Source organism: Hyla sarda, chromosome 10 (assembly GCF_029499605.1).
Source record: "Hyla sarda isolate aHylSar1 chromosome 10, aHylSar1.hap1, whole genome shotgun sequence".
NCBI classification, from domain to species: domain Eukaryota; kingdom Metazoa; phylum Chordata; class Amphibia; order Anura; family Hylidae; genus Hyla; species Hyla sarda.
Window position 1 is genome coordinate 36,956,528 of NC_079198.1, and position 26,103 is coordinate 36,982,630.

A 26,103-nucleotide genomic window follows, 5' to 3' on the forward strand; every position below is an offset into this window, starting at 1 on the left:
TTATATTAAAAAATCTTAATCCTTCCAATAGTTATTAGCTTCTGAAGTTGAATTGTTGTTTTCTGTCTAACTGCTCTCTGATAACTCACGTCCCGGGAGCTGTGCAGTTCCTATGGGGATATTCTCCCATCATGCATAGCTCCCGGGACGTTACATCATCATTGAGCAGTTAGACAGAAAACTTCAGAAGCTAATAACTATTGGAAGGATTAAGATTTTTCAATAGAAGTAATTTACAAATCTGTTTAACTTTCCGGAGCCAGTTGATATGTATAAAAAAAAGGTTTTGCCAGGAATACCCCTTTAACATGCCATTGATCCGTGTAATCGGTACTTGACGGCTCCTGCCTGGATCTCAGGCGCAGAGCAGTCATTCGCCGATCGGACATTGAGGAGGCAGGTAGGGATCCTCCCAGGGTCCTGTAAGCTGTTCAGGACGCCGCAATTTCATCGTGGCGGTCCCGAACAGCCCGACTGAGCTGCCGGGATACTTTCAGTTTCCCTTCCGACATAGCGGTCAATGTTGATTGCAGCGTCTGAAGGGTTAATACAGGGCATCACTGCGATCGGTGATGTCCTGTATTAGCTGTGGGTCCCAGACGTTAACGGCCGCCGGGACCGACCCGATATGATGCGTTCTATCACGGGTGCCGGCGCAGGACGTAAATATATGTCCTGCTTCGTTAAGGAGTTAAGTACCAGGTCGCAAGGGCATACCCATACAACCGGGGTCCCCAACAGGTTAATGAAGTTGCGATATTCGCATTCGTTGTGAATAAAATTTTTCCTGAAATTCATAACGAATTTGGATTCGTCTGATTCAAGTTGCTCATCCCTAATCATATCCACAGGAGCTAAGGACACAGAATAATGGGACTATGCATGGAATACAAAGGGCAAGATTGAAACCATAAGTCAACTGTAAACAGGCTGAAAAACAGGTCAGTGTGGAGAATAAAGAAGGAATAGAGGCAACCAGAACATGGAAACAGACTCTGGACAGACCCAAGACATGACCTAAACTTAACAGACACTCAAGCAATGGCATAGGGCAAGAGGCTGTTTTTATAGCAGAACCTGATGAGTAACATGAGTCAGCTGAATGAAACCTAAAGGAACACAGATTAACTATTGCCATGATGGAGCATAGAGTGTGGCAGAAACCAGAGAGCAGCAGCTTGCCTAAAGTTCAAACAACATGATATTGCAGATTGGGACTAGTTTAGGCAGGTTTTATGTGTTGTATGCAGTGGGTGCTTGCTTGACAAACGTGAACAAGAAAGTATGATATAGGCAGGTCTATTGGTATAGTTTGAGTGTTTGTAGGGACTGTTAGGAACCCCCCCCCCCTTCTTGTTTAATGAAATGTAATGCAATATCTTTGACTTCTTGCCAATTTTGGCCACAACAGAGGCTGCACAATCGTTAATTTCTAACGATAATTTGTTTTCCCTTAGTCCTAACAGTAGCACAGATGGGGTATTCTACCCCCCGCGAACTGGTAGGACAGATGGAATTTTTATTGATTAATAAACTAATTAGCAAACCACACCCACTATACCCTGTATAAAGGAGGGGTCACCCTCTGTCCCCTTGTGTTGTAACAAGAAGAACTAATAATAATAATAATAATAATAATACTAGGGAGGGAAAGTTGTGCTACTGTTAGGACTAAGGGAAAACAAATTATCGTTAGAAATTAACGATTCCCTTACGTCCTAACCAGTAGCACAGATGGGGATATGGCAAGCAGAATACCCTATGAGGGAGGGCTCTCATGCCTGACGGCAGATAATACTGACCGTCCAAAGGAAGAGTAATCGGCAACTCTACTATCAAGCCTGTAGTGGGTGATAAAGGTGGAGAGTGAACTCCAGGATGCAGCCTTGCATATGTGTTCCAAGGGAACTAAATTCCTTTCCGCAAAGGAAGTAGATACAGACCTGGTAGAATGAGCTCTTACGAACTCAGGAGGCTCCATGTTCTGAGATACCATTGCTTCACAAATGGCATTTTTTACCCATCTACTGATGGAAGGTTTAGAGGCTTTGTGACCCTTCCGGGCCCCTGCAAAAAGGATTAGTAGATTTTCATCCTTCCTAAACAGCTTAGATCTTTCTAAGTAGATCCGGAGACATCTAGAAATATCGAGGCAATGCAGGCCTCTTTCTTCGTCAGTGGATGGACGTGGAGCTAGGACTGGAAGAGAAATTATTTGATTTATGTTCTGGAAGGATGGTACTTTAGGGATAAAAGATGGAATAAATCTCAATAGTACCCTATCTGGCAAGAATCTTGTATAGGGTTCAAACGCAGAGAGCGCTTGTAATTCACCAATTCTCTTGGCAGATGTTATAGCCAGTAAAAATGTTGTTTTAATGGTAACAAACTTTATGTCCACGTCCTCCATAGGCTCAAAGGGAGGAGATGACAGTCCCTTGAGTACGACTGATAAATCCCAAGTGGGAACTGGTTGTATAATTGTAGGTTTCAACCTTGAGGCCCCTCTCAAGAATGTTTTGATCAGTGGGTCTTGAAATAAAGGCTTATTAATGTAAGCCGAAATGGCCGAAACTTGGACCTTGAGAGTAGAAGGAGACAAATTCTTGTCTAGTCCATCCTGGAGAAAGCTGAGAATGGTAGGAGCAGCTATATCTCTTCCAACTTGCTTCTTGGAGCACCAAGATTGGAAAATTGTCCAGATTCTTTTGTATGTCTTATTGGTTGACTCCGCTCTGGAGTGTGAGAGTGTTTTCAAGACCGCACTGGAAAGCCCTTCTAAATGTGGAAGGGACTGATCAACCTCCAGGCTGTCAGGTTGAACATCTGAAGATTCGAGCAGCTGTGCGTGTCCCCCGACACTAATGCTTGCTCTGGGGGAAGCCTCCAAAATTGTCCCCGACTCATCTGAAAGAGTTGGGTGAACCAAGCTCTCTTGGGCCAAAATGGGATTATGGCTATGACGGATGCTTGGTCTTGCCTGATCTTCATCAATACCCTTGGGATCAAGGAAATTGGAGGGTAGATGTAGGCCAGCCTGAACATCCACGGGATTGAGAAAGCATCTATTGCCACCGGGTTGTCTTCCCTGTAAAGGGAACAGAACCTCTCCAACTTGGAGTTGAACCTCGTTGCCATGAGGTCTATCTCTGGCACACCCCACCTGAGCGTTATCTCTCTGAATATGACTGGGTGGAGAGACCATTCTGCGGTTAGGAGTCCTCTGCTCAGGCGGTCGGCTATCATATTGAGGGAACCTCGAATATGAACCGCGGACAGGTGGGTGAGGTTCCTTTCTGCCCAATCCAAGATCAGACCCACCTCTCTGAGGAGGTTTTGTGACCGAGTGCCTCCCTGCTTGTTGATGTACATCACAGCCGTCATGCTGTCGGATTGGATCTTGACAGCTTTCCCTTGGAGGACAGAAGCAAAGTGCAGCAATGCTAGCCTGATTGCACGAATCTCCAGGAGATTGGAGGTTAATAGTTTGTCCTGAGGAGACCATGCACCTTGCACTGTCAGATCCTGAAGATGCGCTCCCCAACCTACAAGGGATGCGTCGGTAGTAAGTATGATCCAAGAGGGTTGGATCAGGGACCGGCCGTCCTCTAGGTGAGACCACCACCTCAGAGAAGAACGGGTTGCGCAAGACAGGGAGTGACACCTGTTCAGGCCGGATGGCCGGTGATTCCAAATGGCAAGAACCTCTGCTTGGAGAGGGCGAAGATGCCAAAGAGCCCAAGGTACCGCGTCTGCGGTAGCGGACATAAGTCCCAACATCCGCATGAGAGTGCGAATAGACACTTTCCGGGATATTAAAAGATGTTGAGCCGATTCTTGAACCCGGAGTTTTCTCTCGGGAGTGAGGTAGAGTGTCATTGAGATTGTATCGACTATGAAACCAAGGAACCTCACTGATGTTGTCGGGAGGAAATTGGACTTGGCCCAATTGACTATCCAACCCAACTGATGAAGGAAGGATACGGCTAGCTGGAGATGTTGGGACAGGATCGTTTGAGATGGAGCTCTGAGGAGCCAATCGTCTAGGTAGGGAACAATGCTGAGCCCCTGGAGCCTTAGAGCAGCTACCACAGCCACCACAACCTTGGTAAATGTGTGAGGGGCAGAAGAGATCCCAAACGGGAGGGCTACAAACTGGAGGTGTTTTAGAACTCCCCCTACCTGAACAGCGATCCTTAAATACTTCCTGGATGCAGGATGAATAGGGATATGGAGGTAAGCATCCTTTAAGTCCAGGGTGGCCAGGTAATCTCCTGGCGCCCTACAAGGTGGACATCTAGAAAATTCATAAGAATCTTCTAGCGGAACACTACAATCATGGCAAGCGAGGTGTTTCCGCTTGGAGGTCCTTTTTCCAGGACCTTCACGGTCAGCGGAGCCTTCCGTAGACATAATCTGAGGAAGATATTGATATTACTATTAAGCAAGCTCAGAGAAAAAAAGATTCATAAAATCTAAAGCAAAGAAGACTACCAAAAAGCAGCAAAAGCGCGAGTGAAAAATAAGTCACAGTACTTTCCGCAGGGACAGTACAGGCCTAAGGTCACAATCTCAAAGACAGATACGTGGACAAGCCAAAGCATCTGGACTCAAAGAGACTGAGCTGCACTCTGGAAGGGATTAAATACCCTTCAAAATTGGCGCCTAAAGGAAGCTCCGCCCACTAGGGCGGAGCAACCTGAAAATAGTTTATTCTAATAAGAAAATGTAATTATCTAAAAAGTGACTGGAAGAGAGAAAACCCCCCGCCTGGGGAAACAATCTCTACATAGGAAAAGTTGTTCTTTCCTCTCATGCCCCCCTTTTTTTTTTTTTTTTTGAAAAGAAAAAAGGAGGGGAAGTGATGTAAGACGCCGCTGACGTCACTTCCGCCGGCCCGAGATGCGGGGCTTAGCCGCACATAGAGAGCCGGGCCGGTGGGCGGAACCTCAGAGCCAGGTCGGCATCAGAGGGATAGCAAAGGAGAGAGCCTGCCCGAAGGTGAGCAGAGCTAACTATAGATTTATTCCCCACAGCCGCAGAAGGCTGTTCAAGGGGAGCCAGTAACTGGCAGTGAAAAAAAGAGAGAACACCTCCTAAGCACGGAGGGTCACCATCTGTCCCACTGTCCGGGAGGACAGAAAAAAACACAAGGGGACAGAGGGTGACCCCTCCTTTATACAGGGCATAGTGGGTGTGGTTTGCTAATTAGTTTATTAATCAATAAAAATTCCATCTGTCCTACCAGTTCGCGGGGGGTAGAATACCCCATCTGTGCTACTGGTTAGGACGTAAGGGAACCAAAGATTGCCTTGTCACAATGCTGCATTGTGTCTAAGCAAAGCAAATTAGGTCATCATAACTGCGACCTGACAATAGCAAAAAATTATACAAAACTAAAAACAACTACACACCATGCATATTTATGCTAAATAGCTTTTTATATCTTATTTTTCCCAAAGAGGTTCAGTTATATTCATGTGGCTTATTTATTTTTCATTTTATACATTGCGAACAGAAGACATGTAGACAAATTCTTCTTTCATGCATCATCATGCCACTTCGTAAGGGTACGTTAACACTGACAAATATGTGCGAGGAATTTGCGCTGAACAAATCCGCTCAGCAATGACAGTTTTTTTCCGTGAGGAATCTGCGCGGAATCTGTGCGGAATTCTGCACAGAAATCAGTGCGTGTTCAGCGCGGCATAGGAGACATTGTAAAAAAAATTATTTTGCAGGAATTTCATGCAATTTCCGCGCGAATTCCGTGTGAATTTCGCAGGGAAGTGTGGCGGCCTGAAAAAATTTTTACATTGACTTCTATGGAGTTATCACACGGATTCCGCATGAAGAAAGAACATGTTCATACTTCATGCGGAACGGAATTCAGTGACAGAATTCCGCTAGCGGAAATTCCTCAGTGTGAACTGATAAGCAGAATTTTCCTTACATACTATGGGTTTTTCACTGCTGAATGATTTGGAGAGGAATAAGCGAGCAGAATTACTTGCAGAAATTCCTCTCCAAACCCTCAGTGTAAGGCTAGGTTCAGACTACGGAATTTCCGACTGTCTGCTTGCAAAATTTTTTGCAACTATTTTCCGCCTCCAGAGGCGTTTTTCAGTTTCATGCGTAATTTTGTCATTTCCGCGAGTAATCTGCCGCTATTCCGAACGGAAATGATGCCACTAAATCAGCTTTAATCCCTTAAGGACCTAGGGCATGGATGCGGATATGGATACGCCCTGGCTTTCTGGTACTTAAGGACCCAGAACGTATCCATACGCCCGTGGGAATTTCTGTCCCCGCCGTGCGCCGGGCGGGGACCGGACCGGGGTGCCTGCTGATCAGCAGGCACCCCGCACAAATGCCCAGGGGACCCCCCCCCCCATGTCGGCAATCGGCGCAAATCGCAAGTGAATTCACACTTGCGATTTGCGCCGATTTGGGTCTATGGTGACCCGATGACCCGGAATAGAAGGGGGATCGCAGGTGTCCATGACACCCATGATCCCCCTGAAGCGATAGGAGTGAGGTGGCAGGGGTGCCACGCCTCCTATCGCTGCTATTGGTCATCATGACGCGATGACCAATAGCAGATCGGGGATGGGGGGCTTTACTTTCGGTTTCCCCGTCCTGCCCACCCACAATAGGCAGGGCAGAATGGGGAAACGACACAGGACCGGCGCCGAAGATCCACTCACCCATCGGCGACGGCAGCGGGCGACGATCGACGGCGGCAGCAGGCAACAATCGACGGAAGAAGAGGACGGCGACGCAGCTCCGTGGATCCTACGGAAGCCGGTGAGTTGCTTAACAACATCTGGAGGGCTACAGTCTGAGACCACTATAGAGTGGTTTCTAAACTGTAGATGCCGCCAGCCTGGATCGGAGTCTGGTATGGTCATTATCTGCACCCGGATCATAGTGGAGACAGGGTAGACCCCAAGTAAGCAGGGGAGTTTGACCTGTGTGGATTTGTGGCAGTCAGGGATATATTGAGCCTTTCTGCAGTGAAGGATAGGAAGTGTGAGAATTATTATGGGCTATTTAGTCCCTCACATGGAGGAAACCTATCTTTAAAGTGTGGATTTTGTGGGAACCATAACAGTACCATGGCTATCATCAATGTATACACACGGAGTTAAAAGGGGCCATCGTTGAGGAAGAAAATAATTGTATTTATTAGCCCACTCCATATCATATGGGCATTCCTTGCTGTATTTTGATATTCAGGAAGTGGAACTAAATCTGGAGGTCATATTAAGGACCTTGGCTCTATTGTTTATCAAATACATCTTTGGAGACTAGATACGAAGAGGAATCCCACAGAAACTATATTGCACACTAACTAACCCTGCTTGCTATATGCTATATGTTTTATGTGCCTATCCTGTCTGTTACACATTGAATAGAATAAGGTATATTTCTCCACTGTGTATCCGGGGTTTAAGTATAACCCCTGATGAACCGTGGACTTATCTAACCCACGGGGAAACGCGTCGGGTTTTGACAAGGGTGTTAAATAGGGGATTGACCCTGGAGGGAATTTACCCTGTTTTGAGTCTTTATATACTGTAGACCGATGACTCTGTATCCATTTTATAGTAAATATAGGTTTTAACTGGATTAAATAAAAGTTGTTAAATTTTAGCTATTTTGGTTGGTTTTAATTAGCTAAATTGAATTCATGTTCCATATATCAGTGATTTGTTGGTTTCTAAACTGTAGCCCTCCAGATGTTGCAAAACTACAACTCCCAGCATGCCCAGAGAGCTGTTTAGGCATTCTGGGATTTGTAGTTTTGCAACAGCTGGAGAGCTACAGTTTGAGACCACTGCACAATGATCTCTATACTGTCGCTCTCCAGATCTTGCAAAACTACAACTCCCAGCATGCCCACATAGCAGTTTGCTGTCTGAGCATGCTGGGATTTGTAGTTTTGCAACATCTGGAGGTCCAAAGTTTGGAGATCACTGTGCAGTGGTCTCTAAACTATAGCTCTCCAGATGTTGCAAAACTGCAAATCCCAGCATGCTCAGACAGCAAACTGCTATGTGGGCATGCTGGGAGTTGTAGTTGTGTATCTCCATCTGTTGCATAACTACATCTCCCAGCATGTCCTTCAGCGATCAGTACATGCTGGGAGTTGTAGTTTTGCAAAAGCTGGAGGCACACTGGTTGGAAAATACTGAGTTAGGTAACTGAAGGTTTTCCAACCAGTGTGCCTCCAGCTGTTGCAAAAGTACAACTCCCAGCATGCACGGTCTGTCAGTGTATGCTGGGAGTTGTAGTTTTGAAACAGCTGGAGGTTTGTCCCCCCATGTGAATGTACAGGGTACATTCACATGGGCAGGTTTACAGTTCGTTTTCTGCTTCAAGTTTGGGCTGCGGCAAATTTTTCACTGCAAACTCCTAGCATTAAATTCACTAAATGCCTGCCAGTGTGAACGTACACTAAAAACACTACACTACACTACACTAACACATAATAAAGGGAAAAACACTACATATACACCCCCTTACACTGCCCCCCCCCCCCCCCAATAAAAATGAAAAACCTATTGTATGGCAGTGTTTCCAAAACGGAGCCTCCAGCTGTTGCAAATCACCAACTCACAGCCTTTCCGGACAGCCACTGACTGTCCAGGCATGCTGGGAGTTTAGCAACAGCTGGAGGCACCCTGTTTGGGAATCACTGGCGTAGAATACCCCTATGTCCACCCCTATGCAATCCCTAATTTAGTCCTCAAATGCGCATGGTGCTCTCTCACTTCAGAGCCCTGTCATATTTCAAGGAAACAGTTTAGGGTCACATATGGGGTATCGCCGTACTCTACTATAATTGCACTACAAATTTGGGGGGCTTTTTTTCCTTTTACCCCTTATGAAAAGGAAAAGTTGGGGTCTACACCAGCCTGTTAGTGTAACTTTTTTTTATTTTTTAAACTAACATGCTGGTGTTACCCCATACTTTTTATTTTCACAAGCGGTAAAAGCAAAAAAAAGACCCCCAAAATTTGTAACGCAATTTCTCCTGAGTACGGAAATACCCCAGATGTGGGCGTAAAATGTTCTGCGGACGCACAACAAGGCTAAGGAGTGAGAGCGCACTGTGTACATTTGAGGCCTAAATTGGTGATTTGCACGAGGGTGGCTGATTTTACAGCGGTTCTGACATAAACACAAAAAAAGAAATACCCACATGTGACCCCATTTTGGAAACTACACCCCTCATGGAACGTAACAAGAGGTATAGTGCGCCTTAACACCCCACAGGTGTTTGACAAAATAGTTGGATGGGAAAATGAGAAAAAAAAAAAAATTGCTAAAATGCTGGTGTTACCCTAAATTTTTCATTTTCACAAGGGAAAATAGGAAAAAAGCCCCCCAAAATTTGTAACCCCATTACTTCTGAATAAGAACATACCCCATATGTGCATGTAAAGTGCTCCACGGGCGAACTACAATTCTCAGAAGAGAGGGAGTGCCATTGGGATTTTGAAGAGAAAATTTGTCCGGAATTGAAGGCCTCGTGTGTTTACAAAGCCCCCATAGTGCCAGAACAATGGATCCCCCCACATGTGACCCCATTTTGGAAACTACATCCCTCACGCAATGTAATAAGGGGTACAGTGAGCATTTACGCCCCACAGGTGTCTGACAGATTTTTGGAACAGTGATCCGTGAAAATGAAAAATTACATTTTTCATTTGCACAGCCCACTGTTCCAAAGATCTGTCAAACGCCAGTGGGGTGTAAATACTCACTGCACCACTTATTAAATTCTGTGAGGGGTGTAGTTTCCAAAATGGGGTCACATGTGCGGGGGTCGACTGTTCTGGCACCTCGGGGGGCTTTGTAAACGCACATGTCCCCCGACTTCCATTCCAAACAAAGTCTCTTTCAAAAAGCTCAATGGCGCTCCTTCTCTTCTGAGCATTGTAGTGCGCCAGCAGAGCACTTGACGTCCAAACATGGGGTATTTCCATACTCAGAAGAAATGGGGTTACAAATTTTGGTGGTCATTTTCTCCTATTACCTCTTGTAAAAATGTAAAATTTGGGGAAAACACAGCCTTTTAGTGAAAAAATAATATTTTTTCATTTACACATCCAACTTTCACAAAAAGTCGTGAAATACCTGTGAGGTGTTAAGGCTCACTGTACCCCTTGTTACATTCCTTGAGGGGTGTAGTTTCCAAAATGGTATGCCATGTGTTTTGTTTTTTGCTGTTCTGGCACTCTAGGTGCTTCCTAAATGTGACATGCCCCCCAAACACCATTTCAGCAAAATTTGCTTTCCAAAAGCTAAATGTGACTCCTTCTCTTCTGAGCATTATAGTTCGCTCGCAGAGCATTTTATGTCCTAACATGAGGTATTTATATACTCAGAAGAGATGGGGTTAGAAATTTTGGTTGGCATTTCCTCCCATTACCCTTTGTAAAAATGATAAATTTGGGGAAAAAACTGCACTTTAGTGAAAACATTTTTTTTTTTTTCATTTATACATCCGACTTTAACGAAAATTCGTCAAACACCTGTGGGGTGTTAAGGCTCATTGGACCCCTTGTTAGATGCCTTGAGGGGTGTAGTTTCCAAAATGGTATGCCATGTGGGGGTTTTCTGCTGTTCTGGCACCATAGGGGCTTCCTAAATGTGACATGCCCCCCAAAAACCATTTCAGCAAAATTCACTCTCCAAAATCCTATTGTCGCTCCTTCCCTTCTGAGCCCTCTACTGCGCCCGCCGAACACTTGACATCCACATATGAGGTATTTCCTTACTCGAGAGAAATTGGGTTACAAATTTTGGGGGGATTTTTCATCTATTACCCCTTGTAAAAATTCAAAAACTGGGCCTACAAGAACATGTGAGTGTAAAAAATGAAGATTTTGAATTTTCTCCTTCACTTTGCTGCTATTCCTGTGAAACACCTAAAGTGTTAAAAACCTTTCTGAATGTCATTTTGAATACTTTGAGGGGTGCAGTTTTTTTTAAAATGGGGTCATTTATGGGGTATTTTTTAATAAGAAAGCCCTTGAAATCCACTTCAAAACTGAAGTGGTCCCTGAAAAATTCCGATTTTGAAAATTTTGAGAAAAATTGGAAAATTGCTGCCATATTTTGAAGCCCTCTGGTGTCTTCCAAAAGTAAAAACATGTCAACTTTATGATGGAAACATAAAGTCGACATATTGTATATGTGAATCAATATATAATTTATTTGGAATATCCATTTTCCATATAAGCAGAGAGCTTCAAAGTAAAAAAAAAATAACTTTTTTCATAAAATTTTGGAATTTTTCACCAAGAAATGATGCAAGTATCGACAAAATTTTACCACTAGCATAAACTAGAATATGTCACAAAAAAACTATCTCGGAAATCAGAATTAAAAGTAAAAGAATCCCAGAGTTATTAATGCTTAAAGTGACAGTGGTCAGATGTTCAAAAAATGGCCGTGTCCTTAAGGTATATTTAGGCTGGGTCCTTAAGGGGTTAAATTTCCGCTTAAATTTGACGCAGAAAACAGTGGGAGTGCACTGAGAGCCAAGTTCAGCCCCTTTTGGACCATGTGATCACATGACTCGACCCAGGTCCGTCAATTTCTTCAAGTTTGGCTGGGGAAGTAAGCTGCTGAGGTACAGACATGAGCTGGCAAGCCTATTCCCGAATGTGTATAAGCACAGAGGATGTCATCACTGAGGTATAAACTATGTCACCTACTATTTGCTGTACCCAAAGTCAACTTTGTATATTGCTTTCTCTTTGTAATGTTTTATAACATGTCCACAAAATAGGCATATGTGTTTTCAGGTACAGTGACTATGGGCCTGAGAAGATCTGCATTTAGCCAAGCACATTTCCAAATACACACACTTTGCTAATGGGAGCATGTACAGTGTAATACGGCCATGAGGAGATCTGCATTTAGCCAAGCATATGTTTCCAAATACACATTGGCCCTCATTTACTAAGAAAATCGGGTTGTAAGTCTATCTTGCTTTCTTTCCTGACTGCTTTTTCCCCCTGGTATTTATTATTATGTCGCATCCTGTTTGTCGCACGTGGGTTTTGTTGGTTTTGGTTTCCAACTCCTCTGAGCTGTCGGGAAAAAAATCCACAACAATTCAACAAATTCGGGTTGGAAACCTTAATAAATACGTGAGAAAGCTCAGAAATGTCGGGTAACGCCCCTTTTTCGGGTTTGGGAGAATCCACATCGGGTCCGTCGGGAAAAAATATCGCATCGTGTCGCAGACTGGCGCACGATGTCTGCGACATGGCGCAGACAAAGATGCGACAAAAAAACCCGACAAAAGAGGTCGGGTTTAGAATAGTAAATGAGGGCCATAGTTTTCTAATGGCAGCATGTGCAGTGTAATACGGCCATGAGGAGATCTGCATGTAGCCCAGCACATGTTTCCAAATACACACACTTTGCTAATGGAAGCATGTACAGTGTACTATGGGCTTGAGGAAATTTGCATTTTGACAAGCACATATTGTTCTAAAAATATGGTGAATCTGGTATTATTAATTTTTGTTTTGTACAAAAAATGTGGTTGTAGATAGAGTGTCGTCCCTGGATTTGGGATGAGGGCTATGGTGAATATTTTAATAGAACCAGATGTGAAGAAGCGTGGCATGAGATTGCAGTAGCCTTGTTTGACAACTTTGATCAAATGTCTTCTTCAATTCAGAATGAGATTTGAAAGTTTTGTATAATTTTTATTTAGTTTATTTATAACTTAAATTTATCAACATAAAATAATGAAAAGGATGCCATTCTAATTGTTCTAAGTAACATACATCTTTGTACTTTTAATTCCTCGTGTACACTTTTATCTTATGAAAGATAGGTGAAGTTGCTCAAAGTATTTCTATCCCTATTTATCTTTGTGTTCATATTCCCTTGGTGTACACATGTACAATAATCATAGCCTTACATATTGCAAGACAATCATCACTAATTTTGTTAATGGATGAGTTTGCTTGAATTTTTGTACCTGTCTCTGGTTTATTATATTTTTACAAGATAAAAATCGTTTTTAATTTTTTTGCTACATTTTAAAATGCTATATAGTAAAGGACATCAGAAACCAATGTAAATCTGTGAGCGACTATTTTGTTAAGGGTATCAAGAAAGCAGAAAAAAGGTCAGCTGGTGGCAAAAGGAAAAAAATACCCTATGAGGACCAACTTCAATTTTTACGCCCTAACAGAGTTCTCAGACCGTAAGTACATGTTGAATTTGTGCATGCAGGTTCATCACTCCCTACTCCCCCTTAAAAAGTATCTAACCTAAAAATGTCACATCTGTTTATTCTAGAACTTCAGGCAACTTTCAGGCACCATCCAATACACAACAAGATGCAGATGAAGAGCCAAGGTCTGAGCCAGTACGTTCAGACACACCTTTGGAATCTGAAGCACCAGGCCCATCCAATCCGTTGGAATATTTTGACCAACATCTGGATGTAAAGGAGGATGTGTCTAACCTTAGCAGTGATCTTCCTCCCAGCAGCACACCTACATCAGCTGCTGATGAGATTGAAGAGATGGAGGAAGCAAAAAACATACCTTCTTCACAAACATCGACCAGACCACCCACTGCTCGAAGGACCCGTAGATCCCTCCAAATAACTGATAGTCAGCTTGAGGTTGAAAGTCAAGCTCTATCATTTATTCGGAGGGTTGACAGCAGTGATGACAGTTATTATTTTGGTTATGAAATGGCATCTTGCTGCCGTAAAGTGCCTCTTGACCGCCAAAACCATTTTAAAGCATACTGTCACGCTGTGCCTCCATTAGAGGCCCTGTCTCCATTAGAGGATATGATAAAAAATTTGCACATCACAGCTGGACACAGGGCCCCCAGCCCTCCACCACCTGCATACAATATTTCCACACAAACCGAGGGTTTTTATGTGGGTACTTACAACCCCCTGCCTTCTCAGTCCTCTTCTGTGGTTTACCCCTACTATCCTCCCTTTGAAAGACAATACCCTAGCAGTGTAATTAGCCACCACAACCCCTCTGCATCATCTGCTTTGGAGTCTTTTTCTTCAGAACCCACATATTTTTCCCATGAGCATCATTGAAGTTGGTCCACATATTTTCTTGTTGCATTGTTTGTACATTTTTGCTCCAGATATTTATCTTGTAAAAATATTTTTAAGGCATTGTTGCTTTAAAATGTGAAAATGTTTATAAAGTGTAATTTTATGACTAGTTAGCCAAATTTACAATTACACTAAAAATCTAAATTTTGTGTCTGTTAATTTATTATACAAATATAATGAGATCCTCAAGGAGTTAGGGGGTCTATAATCTTGCTCTGGTCTTTATATTGGGATATTGAGCTTACAACATATCCATGGTCATGTATAGTTGATTCAACATGGGAATTTAATGTAGGTGGCAGATTTTCGATTCAATGACATTGTCATTCTAATCACTTTGAAAATTCCTTACACTATAATCTAATCACATTGACCATTGATATATTGTGACATGTATATGGCAAAATCTACTACTTTGAACTATTTTCCACACAGGACCTCAGGATGCCATGGTTAATACACACAACATTTTCAATACATTTCTGTATAATTTGGTTTGAAGAGTATGACAAGTAAAATACATCTTCAAATCAATTTGAAACACAATACAGAACGTTGAATACAGGATATGGTAAAGATATATTTTTTAAGACATTGAGGCAAATTATCATTTCAGTTTACTCCTCATGCTTTTGTAAAAAAAAATAATAACACAGAAAATTAGGCATGATCCAACATTTACAAAGGATGATGTTCTTCATATCTAACAAAAAAGACATAAGAAGGAACAACAATGAGCATCTTCTTGTGTCTAGAAGACATCTTCAAATGGACAACCTGTTTATCAACAAAAGGCTGTCAATTTGTCCAGGGAACGGCACCTTCAGTAGACAGGAAATACTAAGGGAATGCTTCTCTAACCACTATCGCTTGTTGAGCTGTGCGTCCAGAACCCCATGACCCAGCAGACTCACCCCACGACACATGTTCCTTCTCTTCTATATCGGGGCTAGCATAGTCCAGAATATACTTGTGGAGAACACATGTCGCTTTAATGACTGAGTCTACTGTTTCAACATGTTTCCCTGGTTGAACTTGATGGACATATGTCTTTTTTCGACCGTACTAACTATGTAACTATGTAACATCCAACTGAATAGCAGTGCTCAAGATCCTCCACTTCCCAGCCATGGTCTCAAATGCGCACTCCACGAAGTGTCGTGCCCGGGTAAGCCTCTGGTTGAACACTCGCTTCCGGTCATCAATTCCCCTTTGTGGGTATGGGCGCATCAGGTTTGGCAGAAGTGGGAAAGCCTTATCAGAGACAAAAACATAGGGAAGAGGATTCATGGTACCAGGAAGTGGCTTTGGTGGAGGCAGAGTAAGTTGATTTTGAAGGACATGACGGCCAAATTCTGAAGACATCAGCACCCGTGAGTCCCCGGTACTGCTATAGGCACCAACTTCAATAGCAATAAACTTGTACTGAACATCAGCCACCGCCATCAGGACCACTGAAAAATACTTTTTATAATTGTAGAAGCGTGATCCGGATCCCGGTGGCTTACACGAATATGCTTACCGCATATGCATTTGGGAAAGTGGGCAACAGACTGAAATCCTGATGCTGCCGGAAGCCATCTCTCCTGGTTTGGACTGGGCAACAAAATTGGCTGCATGTACTGCCAAATCAAGGTGCATGTTTCCTTCACAATACCGCTGATGGTTGATTTGCCAACACGGAATTGCAAATGTAACGAGGCATAACTCTCCCCAGTCGCAAGAAATCTAAAAAAGAAAAAAAAAAAAAAAAAACAGCTGTATGACCAAAGGTCACATATAAATCTATGTCAACATTATTGAATCATAACATATATATATTTGAAAATACTACAAAATGCTTTGAAGATTTATATTACATTCTAATGAGTTAATAAAATAAAAAAACAAACTAAGAAAATTAAATAAGACAAAATACAATGTTTGATAATCAAACTACACATAGGAATCCAAATAATACATTACATTTACCTCAAGGTGATCAACAAACGCTCCATTGGTGAGATTGCTTTGCGCAAATGTGTGTGGGAATGCTGAAGATGTGGTCCAACAATGGACAAAAGATTATCAAATGCCTCCATTGGCATACAAACAAAGTCATAGAATTTATCAGGAAAACTACAATAGAAATAAAAAAAAAAGTTAATAAATATGTAACAAACACATAAAAATTTTACAGGATACATATATACACTCAGCATAAAGATGACCAATATGACCACAGTCGTCATGCAGCAGATTTATGGGGTGAACCCAATAACGGTGAAGCCTCCTGGCTTCCAACTAAAAACAACATACACAATGAAAGCTATTTCACATTGGTACAAAGTTGATTAAAACATCCTTTAAATTTACAAAGAAGTTTGACAAGAAATTACCTGACGCTGCCTGTGACGACGCAATACATTCACCAAAATGCTCATCAAAGCACGCATCTCAGGGGGTTGCAAGTGCGTAATTGGTGGTTCCACGGCAGGAATGATTGCAGGAGAAGTAAGATCCGACATTATATTAAATTAGTGTGGAGAAAAAGCTGAAAGGAAGCCAAACACCAAGCCACAAGAAAAAACACAACTTGACCAAAAAGGAAAATGGAGATTGCAAACTGGATAAGGGGCGTATTTAAAAGGAAGAATGTGGGCTAGTCCAAGAACCAGTGGGCTGATCATATTTAAATCCCTGGATCAACGTTCTGTCCCTATAAATCTGGTATAAATAACCAGCAATGTTATTATTCTCCAAAAATGCATCCAGACCTGTTTTGAACTCTTTTACAGAGTTCACCACGACCACCTCCTCTGGGAGAGTATTCCACAGTCTCACTGCTCTTACAGTAAAGAACCCCCGTCTGTGCTGGTGTAGAAACCTTCTTTCCTCTAAACATAGAGGATGCCCCCTTGTTATAGATACAGTCCTGGGTATAAATAGATCATGGGAGAGATCTCTGTATGGCCCCCTCATATATTTATACATAGTTATTAGGTCTCCCCTAAGCCTTCTTTTTTCTAAACTAAATAACCCTAATTCTGATAATCTTTCTGTGTACTGTAGTCCTCCCTTTCCCCGTATTACCCTGGTTGCCCGTCTTTGAACCCTCTACAGCTCCACTATATCTTTCTTGTACACTGGTGCCCTGTACTGTACACAGTATTCCATGTGTGGTCTGACTAGTGATTTGTACAGCGGTAGAATTATTTCCTTGTCGTGGACATCTATGCCCCTATTGATGCACCCCTTGATTTTATTAGCCTTGGCAACAGCTGCCCGACACTGGTCACTACAGCTAAATTTACTGTTAACTAAGACTCCTAAGTCCTTTTCTATGTTGTCCCAAGTGTTCTCCCATTTAATACATAATCCCAGCCCGGGCTTTTCCTCCCCATGTGCATTACCTTACATTTATCAGTGTTGAACCTCATTTGCCACTTCCCAGCCCAAACCTCTAACCTTTCCAGATCCAGTTGTAACAGTGCACTGTCCTCTATTGTGTTTACCGCTTTACAGAGTTTAGTATCATCTGCAAAGATTGTTACTTTACTATTCAACTCCTCTACAAGGTCATTAATAAATATATTAAACAGAACTGGACCCAAGACGGACCCCTGTGGTACTCCACTAGTAACAGTCACCCAATCAGAATAAGTACCATTAACAACCTCTGCCTGCTATTTTCTGGCTACAGTTAACACTTATCCTCCACTGTCTGCTGACACTGACAGTTGTATTGTGTGCATGAAGAGTGCATGAAAGAGTTTAGTACAGGATATATTTACATTCTTAGACGCTCGGTATAATGCCAGAATGGATGATTTTTATTTTTATTTTACAAGAAGGAGGCTTAACTGGATTTTTATATGAAGAAAATATGCAGCCAGTTTACAATAGCTTTCCAACAGCACACATCTTCCGAACAAAGGTCAACACTCTGCTCCCTACTTAGTAAACCCTTCATTCCATCTGCCAGTGCTATCTCTGCAGGAGCAGCAGGATCCTCATGTTTGAGTACATGATGACAAAGTTTTTACATCCAGTATTCAAACCGGACATAAACCCACCAAAGGCTTGTACTGATAATACCAGCCAGGCCTAGACATACACAACCCGCCATGATCCCCAAAAATTATTTTGAGACACTTTCCACTTCCATAAAGAGAACATTTTAAATTATGTTTTTAATTATTTTCTTCACTATTTTGAGATACATACCAATCATGTTGTAACTTTTGTTTTAATTTTTGAAACACTTTGAAAAAGCCATTGCGTCCTCTGATATTTCTGTGTGCATTTTAACTCCGGCAGACATCTGCCAACAAAAAGGGAAGCGTTATGCTCCTTTTTTTTTAATGTTCAAAAACATACAAAATCTGCTAGTGCATTGTGCTTTTAAACAAGCTGTTGTTTACCATAGGTTATCCGATTTCGCCGTAACATTTACAATAACTTTGTCTCAAAAACACTTTGAAACTACTTGAATGCATTTCTAGGCGATCCCAACAATATTATGTAGGGCTTTTAGAAATCTTACGCTGTGCTTTATGATGATGGTGAAACCTTTTCTCCGTTAGACATAGGGGATTCATGTCATGGTTACCATTGGTTAGGTCTAAAAAGATCACTAGAAAGATCTATGTACTGTTCATTCATATATTTGTACATGTAATCCAATGGCCCCGAAGATGTATTTTCTAAACTAAATAACCCCAAGCTTTATAACCTATCTTGGTAGTGCAATCCACACATTCCAGGAATTACCTTTGTTACTCTACTCTCATTTGCACCTTCTCCAGTTCAGACATGTCTTTCTTATATACAGGTGCCCAAAATTGGGCACAATAATGTGGTCCAACTTTCTGTTTTCTTTTCTTTTTTTCTTTATTCATGAAATAATACTTGGCTGTTCTCAGCACCCTCGGTTATGGTGAGCACTGGAGTAATAATGGCAGAAGCAGTCCCAATCTTCTTTATCTCTGAGCTAGTAAGAGGAAGCCAAGGCTGTTGTTACGCCGAGCGTAACTCCCGGTGTCCTCATCCCATGGGAAGCAGTTACCGGACAAAGAAAGGGGGAGACCTAAGGGGGGGGTACTGTTACGCCGAGCGCTCCGGGTCCCCGCTCCTCCCCGGAGCGCTCACGGCGCCTCTCTCCCTGCAGCACCCCGGTCAGTCCCGCTGACCGGGAGCGCTGCACTGACATGGCCGTCGGGGATGCGATTCGCACAGCGGGACGCGCCCGCTCGCGAATTGCATCCCAAGTCACTTACCCGTCCCGGTCCCCTGCTGTCATGTGCTGGCGCGCGCGGCTCCGCTCTCTAGGGGGTGCGCGCGCCAGCTCTCTGAGACTTAAAGGGCCAGTGCACCAATGATTGGTGCCTGGCCCAATTAGCTTAATTGGCTTCCACCTGTTCCCTGGCTATATCTACTCACTTACCCTGCACTCCCTGGCCGGATCTTGTTGCCTTGTGCCAGTGAAAGCGTTTAGTGTTGTCCAAAGCCTGTGTTACCTGAACTCCTGCTATCCATCTTGACTACGAACCTTGCCGCCTGCCCCGACCTTCTGCTACGTCTGACCTTGCCTCTGCCTAGTCCTTCTGTCCCACGCCTTCTCAGCAGTCAGCGAGGTTGAGCCGTTGCTAGTGGATACGACCTGGTTTCTACTGCCGCAGCAAGACCATCCCGCTTTGCGGCGGGCTCTGGTGAACACCAGTAGCCTCTTAGAACCGGTCCACCAGCACGGTCCACGCCAGTCCCTCGCTGACACAGAGGATCCACAACCTGTAAGCCGAATCGTGACAGTAGATCCGGCCATGGATCCCGCTGAGGTGCCGCTGCCAAGTCTCGCTGACCTTACCACGGTGGTCGCTCAGCAATCGCAGCAAATTGCCCAACAAGGACAGCAGCTGTCGCAGTTGACCGCCACGCTACAGCAACTTCTGCCTCTGCTACAGCAGCAACCATCTCCTCCGCCAGCTCCTGCACCTCCTCCGCAGCGAGTGGCCGCTCCTAGCCTCCGCTTGTCCCTGCCGGACAAATTTGATGGGGACTCTAGACTCTGCCGTGGATTTCTGTCTCAATGTTCCCTGCATATGGAGATGTTGTCGGACTTGTTTCCTAAGGTGGCGTTCGTAGTGAGCCTTCTTTCAGGAAAGGCCTTGTCTTGGGCCACACCGCTCTGGGACCGCAATGATCCTGCCACAGCCACAGTCCAGTCCTTCTTCGCTGAAGTCCGTAGTGTCTTCGAGGAACCAGCCCGAGCTTCTTCTGCCGAGACTGCCCTGCTGAACCTGGTCCAGGGTAATTCTTCAGTGGGCGAGTACGCCATCCAATTTCGTACTCTTGCTTCCGAATTATCATGGAATAACGAGGCTCTCTGCGCGACCTTTAAAAAAGGCCTATCCAGTAGCATCAAGGATGTGCTGGCCGCACGAGAGATTCCTGCCAACCTGCAAGAACTTATCCATTTGGCCACCCGCATTGACATGCGTCTTTCTGAGAGACATCAGGAGCTCCGCCAGGAAAAAGACTTAGATCTCTGGGCACCTCTCCCACAGTATCCTTTGCAATGTACGCCTGGGCCTCCCGCCGAGGAGGCCATGCAAGTGGATCGGTCTCGCCTGACCCAGGAAGAGAGGAATCGCCGTAGGGAAGAAAATCTTTGTCTGTACTGTGCCAGTACCAAGCATTTCTTGGTGGATTGCCCTATTCGTCCTCCACGTCTGGGAAACGCACGCACGCACCCAGCTCACGTGGGTGTGGCGTCTCTTGGTTCAAAGTCTGCTTCTCCACGTCTCACGGTGCCCGTGCGGATTTCTCCTTCAGCCAACTCCTCCCTCTCAGCCGTGGCCTGCTTGGACTCTGGTGCCTCTGGGAATTTCATTTTGGATTCTTTGGTGAATAAATTGTGCATCCCGGTGACCCGTCTCGTCAAGCCGCTCTACATTTCCGCGGTCAACGGAGTTAGATTGGATTGCACCGTCCGTTACCGCACAAAACCCCTCTTAATGTGCATTGGACCCCGCCACGAAAGGATTGAATTTTTCGTCCTCCCCAACTGCACCTCTGAGGTCCTCCTCGGTCTGCCATGGCTCCAGCTTCATTCTCCCACCCTTGACTGGACCACCGGGGAGATCAAGAACTGGGACTCTGCTTGCCACAAGAGATGCCTCTCCTCCCCTCCCAGTCCTGTCAGGCAAGCCTCAGTGCCTCCTCATGGCCCCCGTCCTTGTGTCACCCTGCCCCGTGCCAAGCTTCACCCTCTGCCCTCCCTCCCCATTCCCACTCCTGCTGTACGGCCTGCCTTTGAGGAAACCCTTCAATCACTCCCGGTGTCCTCATCCCATGGGAAGCAGTTACCGGACAAAGAAAGGGGGAGACCTAAGAGGGGGGTACTGTTACGCCGAGCGCTCCGGGTCCCCGCTCCTCCCCGGAGCGCTCACGGCGTCTCTTGCCCTGCAGCGCCCCGGTCAGTCCCGCTGACCGGGAGCGCTGCACTGACATGGCCGTCGGGGATGCAATTCGCACAGCGGGACGCGCCCGCTCGCGAATCGCATCCCAAGTCACTTACCCGTCCCGGTCCCCTGCTGTCATGTGCTGGCGCGCGCGGCTCCGCTCTCTAGGGCGCGCGCGCGCCAGCTCTCTGAGACTTAAAGGGCCAGTGCACCAATGATTGGTGCCTGGCCCAATTAGCTTAATTGGCTTCCACCTGTTCCCTGGCTATATCTACTCACTTCCCCTGCACCCCCTGGCCGGATCTTGTTTCCTTGTGCCAGTGAAAGCGTTTAGTGTTGTCCAAAGCCTGTGTTACCTGAACTCCTGCTATCCATCTTGACTACGAACCTTGCCGCCTGCCCCGACCTTCTGCTACGTCTGACCTTGCCTCTGCCTAGTCCTTCTGTCCCACGCCTTCTCAGCAGTCAGCGAGGTTGAGCCGTTGCTAGTGGATACGACCTGGTTGCTACTGCCGCAGCAAGACCATCCCGCTTTGCGGCGGGCTCTGGTGAACACCAGTAGCCTCTTAGAACCGGTCCACCAGCACGGTCCACGCCAGTCCCTCGCTGACACAGAGGATCCACAACCTGTAAGCCGAATCGTGACAGCTGTGTATAGTATCCTAGATTACTGTGTTAGACTGGGAAAAGATTCCTTGGGTAGTGTGTGGGGCACCTGGCCCAGAGAATCTATTTAAAGTAAAATAAAATAATATCAGGCTCTGACAGAAATAGTTCAGTCAGTACCAAACAATTGTTGAGGTTTGAATTGAGTAGTTGAACCACATTTTTGATAAATTCTCACTATTCAGCTTCTTTGGCTCTGTAACATAATGCCTGCAGATTTGACTGCATTTTAAGCACAAATGGTGAAACTAAGGAAAAATTAAAGTTGGAGACATCTGCATGACTGGCATATTTTTCACCAGGTTTCCACTCAAACTTTTTGTTGTTCCTGTGTTAGTGGGTAAAGAATAGCTGGGATATCTCCCATACCCTGCTCACAGAAGAGGAAAACCTGCTCTACTTAATTTATTTAGTACACTCTTTGAAAAAGCATCGTGGATGACATTATAGAACAGTACTGAAAGCTGTTAATAAAGCATTGTAGTAAGAGAAAAAGTCTGTCTCCATTTCATTTAGTTGCTCTCTTTGTTTATCTTGTCTCTCAAGATGTATTCTTAGTAGTTTTTCTTGTGAATGATAAGTTTAGGGGAATAAGGAGGGAGTTTCCTAATACGTTGTGTAAGAATCTTTCTCTAATAAAATACATTATAAAGTTTATCATATTCAATTAAACTATTGATTATGCAAAGTGTGTTGAATGATCATTTAACTGATAAATCTGGGCAGTAATGCCGATTTTTTCATAATCTGTCATAAACAAAAACTGGAGTGATTTGCCCTTAGCAACAAAACATTGCTCAGCCTTCACATCTTGACCAGCTCTGGTAAAAATTCAAGCTGATCTGTGATTGGCTGTTCTTTGGTCCCCGACAGATTAATAAATTAGGGTTATTGTGATTTTACTGTTACTTCCGACTCATGATACACAGATATGTATTTACATAACAGAATATATCATTTGTTCTTTTGTTCTTTTTTTCTAAATGTATCTTTAAAGCTCAAACATTATTTGGTACAATAAAATAATCACTTTGTTTAGAATGTTCAATTTCATGTCTTACATAATGGTACTCATAATGCCTCTTTGTGAGGACATTTTTCTACAATCCACAAATTTTAGTATAAAAGTACAGTAGTTAAGTATTAAGGATAGATCCTACTTAGAGAAAACAATGATTCACTACCGTTAAACAGAATTACCCTGTTAAGAGCAAAGTGTTAATTATTGTTATACAACCATCTCCTAAGGCAATTGCACTACAAAGAGCTTCATGAGCATCTAACATTACTGAAGATATAACACGAAAAGAGAATATCTAAGTGATCTTCAACAGTTCTGTCTGCATTCACAGTTGCTTAATGATCAATTGGCAAGAACAGAAATATACTTCAAACAAGCAGAGACACCTACAAGATGATTGCTGAGTGTAATTCAAGTAGGAATGTATTGCCAGTTTCATTAAACAATTTTGTAATGGATATTTAAGCTATAGTTAACAATCTAGTCTTTCTTAACTGTAACTGTGAAATATTTAGGTGCAAACTTACTCGGACAGTCTTCAAATACTTTGCATGTTCAAAGTCTTTACACTAATATCTCTAATCAAGAGGGTATTAATTGTGTGAGAGAAATATTATCCAATAATTCTACATTATATAACAGGATTGTCAGTGACAGCCCTCACTCTGTTTTGTTTTGTCTTAGGCTACGCCCAGCTTTCTGGACTGGTCAGCTGACCTTGATGTGCGTGTCACATATGGGCAGGGAAGGAGTGCTCGCTAAGCTCACCCACGCCCCTGTCCCTGCCTACTTGTCTGCCTATCCTAAATGATAGGCCGGAAACTGGTCAACAATCCCTTCCTAAATAAGTGAGGGGACTCAAATGTCAACACAATAAAATGCAATCCTGTCAGTAGTCAGGAGCAACAGGGAAACAAGCAATTAACAAAGACAAACTAAACATACACACATTAAGTCAATGTCAGTCAAACTGAGCCTAGCCAGGAGTGGGACGAGGTGCCGAATCGCTATAACAAAAGAGAAGTCAGATAAGAAGCCAGAAGTCAAGTTGCTGGGTATACAAGAAAATAAGGGATTGCTAGCTACTCGGGTAATGACCACTTTCACTGGCATCTTCCCAGTTACTGATGCCTGGGGAAATAGGGAGATGCACATGTGGTCAATCAGTAGCTAGCCACTCAGACAGCAGGGCGTAACCCGGCAACCTTGCAAACAACACCTGGTCAGCACCTGTTAACCCTGCTGGTGCTGACAGTACCCCCCCCCCCTTTTAAGAGGGGCCACCGGACCCTTAAAACTGGGTCTAGGTTTGTCTGGGTGAGAATTGTGGAATTTCTTAATTAAAGTGGCCGCATGGACAGAAGAGGCCGGAACCCACGATCTCTCCTCCGGACCATAACCTTTCCAATGAACTAAGTACTGGACAGAATTCTGTACCCTTTTGCTATCCAGTATTCTAGCGACCTCATACTCAAGCTCTCGTCAACCTCAACCGGAGGAGGCGGTCTCGGGACTGGAGACTGAGTAGGAACATAACGTTTTAATAAGGAGCAATGGAACACATTATGAATCTTAAAAGAAGATGGTCATTTTAATCTGTAACTCACAGGATTAATAACTTCAATTACCTCATAAGCTCCAATGAACCTAGATGCCAGTTTCTTAGACGGAACCTTTAGACGAAGATTTTTCGTAGATAACCACACTTTATAACCAACTTTAAATTTTATGCCGCAAGTACGTCTCTTGTCAGCAGATTCCTTTTGTAGTACTTGGGCGTTTTCCAGGTTCTTCTGAACCTGAGCCCAAACTGTGCACAGTTTACTCACAGTGGTGTTGACCTCAGGGTTATCACTATTTGTATAGGTACAGGAAGAAAACCGTGGATTAAATCCATAAACACAAAAGAATGGTGACATACCGGTAGAAGAATGTTCTTGGTTATTCAAGGCAAACTTAGCTATAGACAGAAAGGACACCTATTCATTCTGCCTGTCTGCCACATAACATCTCAAGTATTGTTCCACACTTTGATTAAACCTTTCAGTTTGACCGTTAGATTGCGGATGAAAAGTGGAGGAAAAAGATAACTGAACACCTAATTGTTTACAAAAAGCTTGCCAAAATTTAGAGACAAACTCTACTCCTCGATCTGATACAATATTTTCTGGTAATCCATGGTACCTAACAACATGCCTCATAAATAAGTCAGCAAGAATCTTAGCTGAAGGAAGATTTTTCAAAGGAATAAGATGACACTGTTTGCTAAACCTATCCACCACCACCCATAAAACAGTTTTTCCCTCAGATGGTGGCAGATCTGTCATAAAATCCATAGAAATATGAGTCCAGGGTCTCTTAGGAATAGATAATGGACACAGCTCCCCTGCAGGACGAATCCGAGGAGTCTTAGCTCGGGCACACACATCACAAGAAGCAACAAAAGCTTACACATCCCTGTTCAGAGTTGACCACCAAAATTTCCTTTGAAGCAATCTCCTTGTACCATGGATACCAGGATGACCTGCTAATGGAGAACAATGAGATTCCTCAATTATACGGAGGCGAAACTGACTAGGTGCAAAGATTTTGCCTCTAGGACTCTTTGGAGGAACCAAACCTTGATTACTCAAAATTTCAGATGCTAAATTGGCAGATACTGCAGAGATAACCACACCTTCTGGAAGAATAGTCTCAGGATTAGAGTCTATAGGCTGAGAAGCGATGAAACTTCGAGACAAGGCATCGGCCTTGACATTCTTAGTACCCGAGTGAAAAGTAATAACAAAGTCGAACTGTGTAAAGAACAAGGCCCACCGGGCTTGACGAGGATTGAGATGTTT

At 43.8% G+C, this 26,103-nt stretch overlaps 1 protein-coding gene across 1 annotated transcript in view; it reads left to right on the plus strand.

The window, feature by feature from the left end:
* The window catches only part of LOC130293198 (uncharacterized), a 42,420-nt gene extending 28,310 nt beyond the window's left edge, over window positions 1-14,110 (plus strand). The window contains exons 4-5 of the mRNA XM_056541700.1: window positions 13,143-13,243; window positions 13,339-14,110. Of these exons, the coding sequence (XP_056397675.1) occupies window positions 13,143-13,243; window positions 13,339-14,110 (873 nt within the window). The remainder of the gene's footprint in view (window positions 1-13,142; window positions 13,244-13,338) is intronic.
* The last annotated feature ends 11,993 nt before the right edge of the window (window positions 14,111-26,103 follow it).